General features: G+C 41.5%; 1 protein-coding gene across 1 annotated transcript; it reads left to right on the top strand.

Moving 5' to 3' along the window:
• Positions 1-3097: 3097 nt before the first annotated feature.
• K441DRAFT_670824 (uncharacterized protein) lies at positions 3098-3522 on the top strand (the record flags this gene model as incomplete). The annotated part of the gene is given in 3 exon segments (XM_067650333.1): positions 3098-3195; positions 3208-3409; positions 3440-3522. Coding segments are annotated over 2 exon segments (192 nt in total), but the record flags the coding sequence as incomplete, so codon positions are not given.
• Between the last annotated feature and the right edge of the window lie 2953 nt (positions 3523-6475).

Here is a 6475-nt window from a genome sequence, read left to right on the forward strand (position 1 = left end):
CTACCTGTCTACATTGCCTACCTATCTATATCGCCTACCTATCTGCATCTGCTTACCTATCTGCATCTATCTACCTGTTTATATCTGCCTACCTATCTATATCTACTTGCCTATCTATATCTACTTACCTATCTATATCTGCCTACCTGTCTATATCTGCTTACCTATCTATATCTACCTACCTATCTATATCTACTTACCTGTCTATATCTACTTACCTATCTATATCTACCTACCTATCTGCATCTGCCTACCTATTAGCATCTCCCTATTTGTGCCTACCTGTCTATACTACCTTAATTCGATCAATTAATCGAATCGTTTATAGTATTCGCTGGCTAGTCGTTATCGTCTGGCTCTGGCGACGGTCATCTGGTTCTAGCGACGGTCGTCTGGTTCTAGCGACGGTCGTCTGGCTCTGGCGACAGTCGTCTGGTTTTGGCGACAGTCGTCTAGTTTTGGCGACAGTCGTCTAACTCTAGAGACGATCGTCTGGTTCTGGCGACGGTCGTCTGGTTCTGGTAACGGTCGTCTAGTTCTAGTAACGGTCGTCTAGTTCTGGCGACAGTCGTCTGGTTCTAGTAACGGTCGTCTGGTTCTGGCGACGGTCGTCTAGTTCTGGTAACGGTCGTCTNGTTCTGGCGACGGTCGTCTGGTTCTAGCGACAGTTGTCTGGCTCTGGCGATAGTCGTCTGGCTCTGACGACGGTCGTCTAGTTCTGGCGACGGTCGTCTGGCTCTAGCGACAGTCGTCTGGTTTTGGCGACAGTCGTCTAACTCTAGAGACGGTCGTCTGGTTCTGGCGACGGTCGTCTGGTTCTAGCGATAGTCATCTAGTTCTAGCAACAGTCCTCTGCTGGCTGCCGTTCTAGTGCCTCCCTAGATAGGGAGGATATAAGGAAGGAAGGAAGGGTAAAAAATAAGGCGGCTATATAGGCAGAGACACATATAGACGCTATTGGGAATATAGCGGGGACCCGATGCAGAGCTTCGTGTAGAGCCTCTGTACGCAAAGCTTCGCGCAGAGCCTTGTGCAGAGCCTTTGTACGTAGAGCTTCGTATAGAGCTTCGTGTAGAGCTTCGTGTAGAGCTTTATGTAGAGCTTCGTGTAGAGCTTTGTGTAGAGCTTTGTGTAGAGCTTCGTATAGAGCCTTGTATAGAGCCTCTAAGTAATAAAACTGTATAAAAATTCATTTGCGTAATTAGCATATAACTTTACCTTAATTGCATGTTAAGGAATATATAGTTAGCTTTTAAAGTTGTTAAATAGGTTAACTGCGTGTTAAGGAATATACAGTTAGCTATTAAGTAGGTTAACTGCGTGTCAAGGAATATATAGTTAGCTTTTAAAGTTGTTAAATAGGTCAACTGCGTGTTATTTAACTTTTAGATGTGTTAAATAGGTTAACTGCGTGTTATTTGACTTTTAGATGTGTCAAATTGGTCAATTGCGTGTCGAGTTGGTCAAATTGCATGTCAATTACGCGAAACGCGAAAACCAAAGTCTACTTAAATCTTATCCTGCGAATATTTTCCCAATAGAGGTGTTCCGTAATAGTAATATAGCTTTATAGAGAGGTTAAAGCTGCCTTTTACTTCTTATATTCCTTCTTTACTAGTTTATACCTTTTATAGAGAATTTAAGGCTTAGTTTTCTTATCTTTAGAAAGGGCCGTATATAATATTATTCTTAGCTTTATATTTTAAGGCCTAGAAAAGACTAGTTTAAGTAATTAAGGTAACTAATCCTATTTAGTTAAGAGGTTAATATATTTCTATATATCTCCTATTTAAGCTTAAAGCCTAATAAACTTAATATATTTATTATAATTAGCTTAGTTTAATAATATTACCGTTATAGTAATAGCTTAGGTAGGTTAATAAGTTATATTAAAAGGTGCTTATAAAGATTTTTTTTAATAATAAATAGTAATTTAATAAGGGGTAGAATTAATTAAATTAGTTAGTTAAATAAGTATAATATAATACGTTACCCAGGCTTATAATTGCTAATTAAAAGATTAAAAGAAAAAGAAGAATAACTCTATTTTATTGCAAGTAGCTTTAGAGCTTATTATATACATTAAGTAGGTTTATTTAAAACTGGTACATTATTGCCACTTAATTAATATTAGGTAATAGGTAATATATTAGATACACAAGGGGGATATCACGTAGCTACGGTTCGTAGATAGTATGATAATTGTTATTCTTGTTTCTTATAAAGAAAGGGGGAGGGCGAGGAACCTTAGGTTCCTCGCTACGGTAGTGCCGCGGCGACACGTAATGACACGTGACGACCGCTTGCCTTATTCCCAACACTGGCAACTCTTCTTTTATAGTTACCATCTATATACACTTATAGATTGCCACTATACAAAGATACAAAGCTAAGGAAAAGAAGAAGATAAAAAAAGGACGTTAGGTTTAACGAGAATACAAAGGGAGTCGCTAAGGCGCTAGTAGTAAGCGAGCTAATAGCGATTTTCCATGCCGGGCATGGAAAATCCTGATTGGCTGGCAGAAGTTAGGGTCGGCAGAGTATNGTAGGAATTTGGNAGGTAGTACGCCCTAGGAAACTGTGTNGTTAAAATAGGGTTGCGGAGCTAGCGGAGNGTAACTNGATACGGCTAGCTCGAGCAAATGGGAACGANAGTCGACCAATAGGAATGCTCTTGAATTGCCTTTGTCATCGCATCTGCCGGGTTGTCTTGGCCACTAATCCATCGAATCCCAAAGAGTTCTTGATGCTCTACGAGAACCTCCACGAGAACCTCTGCGAGGACCTCCATGAGGACCTCCACGAGGACCTCCATGAGGACCTCCACAAGGACCTCTGCGAGGACCTCCANGAGGACCTCTATGAGGACCTCCACAAGGACCTCTGCGAGGACCTCCATGAGGACCTCCACGAGGACCTCCATGAGGACCTCTATGAGGACCTCCACAAGGACCTCTGCGAGGACCTCCACGAGGACCTCCATGAGGACCTCCACGAGGACCTTCATGAGGACCTCTATGAGGACCTCCACAAGGACCTCCATGAGGATCTCCATGAGGGTCTCCACGAGAACCTCTATAAGGGTCTCTACGAGAACCTCCATCAGTGCTTTGTAGCCGATATTGATCGTACCCTCTGCCGTATTCCAATTCCCTGCTAAACTTCTCCTGATCTTGTGGTGGTAACGTAGATCTGGGTTGTTGCGGAGGTTGTTGCGGAGATTGCTGCGGAGATTGCTGCGGAGGTTGCTGCGGAGATTGCTGCGGAGGCTGCTGCGATGGATACAGAACTAAAGACAGAGGTGGATACTGGGGAACTGAAGACGGAGGTGGAAGCGATGGCTGCGGAACTAAAGACGGAGGTTATTGCGGATGTTGCCGCGGAGGTTGCTGCGGATGTTGCCGCGGAGGTTGCTGCGGAGGTTGTGGTTGCTGTGGAGGTTGCTTCGGAGCTTGTTGCGGAGCTTAATGCGGAGCTTGTTGCACAGGTTGAGATACGGCAGCCTGAGGAACTTGAGGTGTTTGATAGCCTAAGGTTGTCTATAGTGTTGCTTGTGGCTGTCCGTTATTAGGATTCCCTCGAGAGTTAAACTTCTTTTGGTGCTTAATCTCTTGTGGAGTCCATTTATGCTCTTCTTCTGCGTCAAGGACTTGCTGAATATTGTCTCTAATAGTACCCCCATTTATAGGGATAAATACTCCTTTCTCCCGAAGGAAGTCTCGAAAATCTTGAATAATATAAATATTACCAAGTGCCCAGGTGTTGGCAGTCCATCCTATAAAATCCTCCCTAAAATATTCCCATAGCTGTAAATCGGTGTAGTATCTACTTTGGTAAAATAGAATACGGCGTAGAAAAAAGCCATTAACTTGTTTTGCGGTACAAGTTGCTATATTAATGGTAAATTCGTCCCAATCTTTATCGATGAGTTTCGCGTACGTAGCTACTCCTAGTAGTAAGGAGTCTTTCCAGTTATTTAAGGTAGGCGTAGCCATGTTTTTGGAGGGAGGGAAGTATTATTGGTGTAGGGATTGTCGTTTAGTACGCGTTTGTGACGTGTATTTGCGGTTATAGGGCTTAGGACCAGTTCTGGCCTTAAATCGCGAAGACTCGTAAAGCATATTATTCTGCGTAATGGACGCAAGAATCTGTAATCTGGGGAAGGCTCAGGACTAGTTCTGGCCTTTAGATCCTTGGATTCGTGGAAGAGTTCTATTTAAGGTTTAGGACCAGTTCTGACCTTAAAAGACAGCTTCCTCTAGCACGAGTAGCACTGGTACAGTGGCTCATCTCTTCTTAGTGAAGACCTTGCTGTTCTGTGGTATAACAGTAAAGTTAACCACTGATTAGTGGGGGATACATAAAGGGGATATCACGTAGCTACGGTTCGTAGATAGTATGATGATTGTTGTTCTTGTTTCTTGTAAAGAAAGGGGGAGGGCGAGGAACCTTAGGTTCCTCGCTACGGTAGTGCCGCGGCGACACGTAATGATACGTGACGACCGCTTGCCTTATTCCCAACATAATAGAAGGGTAATAAAAATAATATAAAGTTATAAAGTAATAGGCGACTATAATAGAAATAGAGTAATTACCAAAATCTGACCTAGATCGATAAAAAGTAAGTTATTAAAATTATAGGTAGAAAGGAGTAAAGTGACTATTTTTTAGCTTAACTAGTTTAACTTAAACTAACGTATTTTAGATAAAATGCGACCGACTGCCTATATCTAATATTTTATATAATATAGCTATAACGTCGTTATTTAATGCAATAGATAGATGAGCTAAAGAGCTCTTACCTTGTAGTTTTTTTAAAATAATAACTAGACGTTATACGGAGGTCGCTAATAAAAAGTTCTTATACCTTCCTAATTAGGGAATCAATTTACTAAGATTAACAAATATATATATTTATATATTTAGAAGCATGAATCCCTAAAAGAGCCGCATTAGCAGCGAAACCAGCCCGAAACCACCTAATAAAACAATCCGACATTAGGATCCTATTCCCCGCACCGAGAAACCCTATAAAACCACGTTGCCCTTAGCTGCAAGCATGGGGGGCGACGGAGGAACGTAAGCGTCCCACTGGAGTCACGAAAGTTGCGACGCGAGCGAGCTAAACTACAAACCAGGCGGGCAACAACACGGAAAGGACAGCCGCCAGCCTAATTAGCAATGGCAAAAATTAAAGGAAATACTTAGATAAATTAAAGATGATCTTATAAAAGAGGAAGAAGAAACCCTATAATACTAGATACTGTCTGCGGTTTAAGAGGCAATATAACGCGTTAAAGCACTCTTAACGCGTCTAGGGCTATAGATAACCCAAGAAAAGGAAACTAAAGCCTAGCTTAACTAGATAGAAGCTGGCATTACAAAAATCTAAAAGGAAACGCGTAAAGGAGGAATACTAAGTCTAGGAATCCCCCTAGTATAAGGCCAAACCTAGGCAGCCGTTGCCGCGCAGGCGGCCCGCATAGTAAATATAGTCGCGGTACCGCAGAGAGCAACTATATAGGTCCGGCTTAAGGAGCCCTAGGGCTAAGAACTAAAGGAGCTCCTTAAGACCATTTAGAGAATAATACTAAGCGTATATGCCGTACGCACCCTTAACAGCGGGGACATTAACGTCTATATCCCCTCCCAAATAATAAAGGATTAAATCTTAAACGGACTAGATGCACTAGGGCTTAAAATACTAAGGAAAGACTACCTCCTAGAAGTGCCTGGGGTCCCACTTAAGACCCTAATTAATAGCGGAAGGAATATAGACAACTTAGAATTAATCTAATCCATCTGCGATGCTATAAAGCGCCTTGCGCCTAGAATAGCTATTAGCCGGATCCGATAGCTACACGCCCCTAAGGCGCAGGTAAAACGCTAGATAAACCTAAGTAGCGCCTAAAGAGAACCTAAGAAAACTAGAGGAATACTTATAATTGGGGTCCCAACCTAGGCAATTTAGTAAAAGATTATAAAAAGTGGGATAGTTATTAAATCCTAGCTTTTTAAGACTAGGCTTTTTGAGAATAGCATAATTATAAAGTAATGCTACTGATGTAATTAATAGGGATATACACAAAGCGTATATAGAAAGTAAATAAAATGCGGATAATGTATAGGATTATATAGCACCATAGATTGCCCTAAGGAAAGGGTATCTTATATTAACTGCGGTAAAGTATATAAAGTATAGCAAAGAAAAGAGTGTAAGACCTTCTAAAGCTACCTTAAGGGCATTTAAACAAAAAGGATAGCCCTCTTTATGCAGTCGCTCCGTATATAAGAAGCTATAGAAACAACACACCTACCCCTAATACCAGGAAACTTCTTAATTATCACTAACAAAAAAAGAGGACGGGAATTATTAGGAACCTAAGATTAACCACTAAAACGGGGACTAGGTAAACTATCCTTTATCAATAAAGTAAGTAGAGATAGTTTATAATTAAGGCTTTAGCTACGGGCC

Source organism: Cenococcum geophilum (assembly GCF_001692895.1).
Source record: "Cenococcum geophilum 1.58 unplaced genomic scaffold K441scaffold_86, whole genome shotgun sequence".
In the NCBI taxonomy this organism is placed as follows: Eukaryota; Fungi; Ascomycota; class Dothideomycetes; order Gloniales; family Gloniaceae; genus Cenococcum; species Cenococcum geophilum.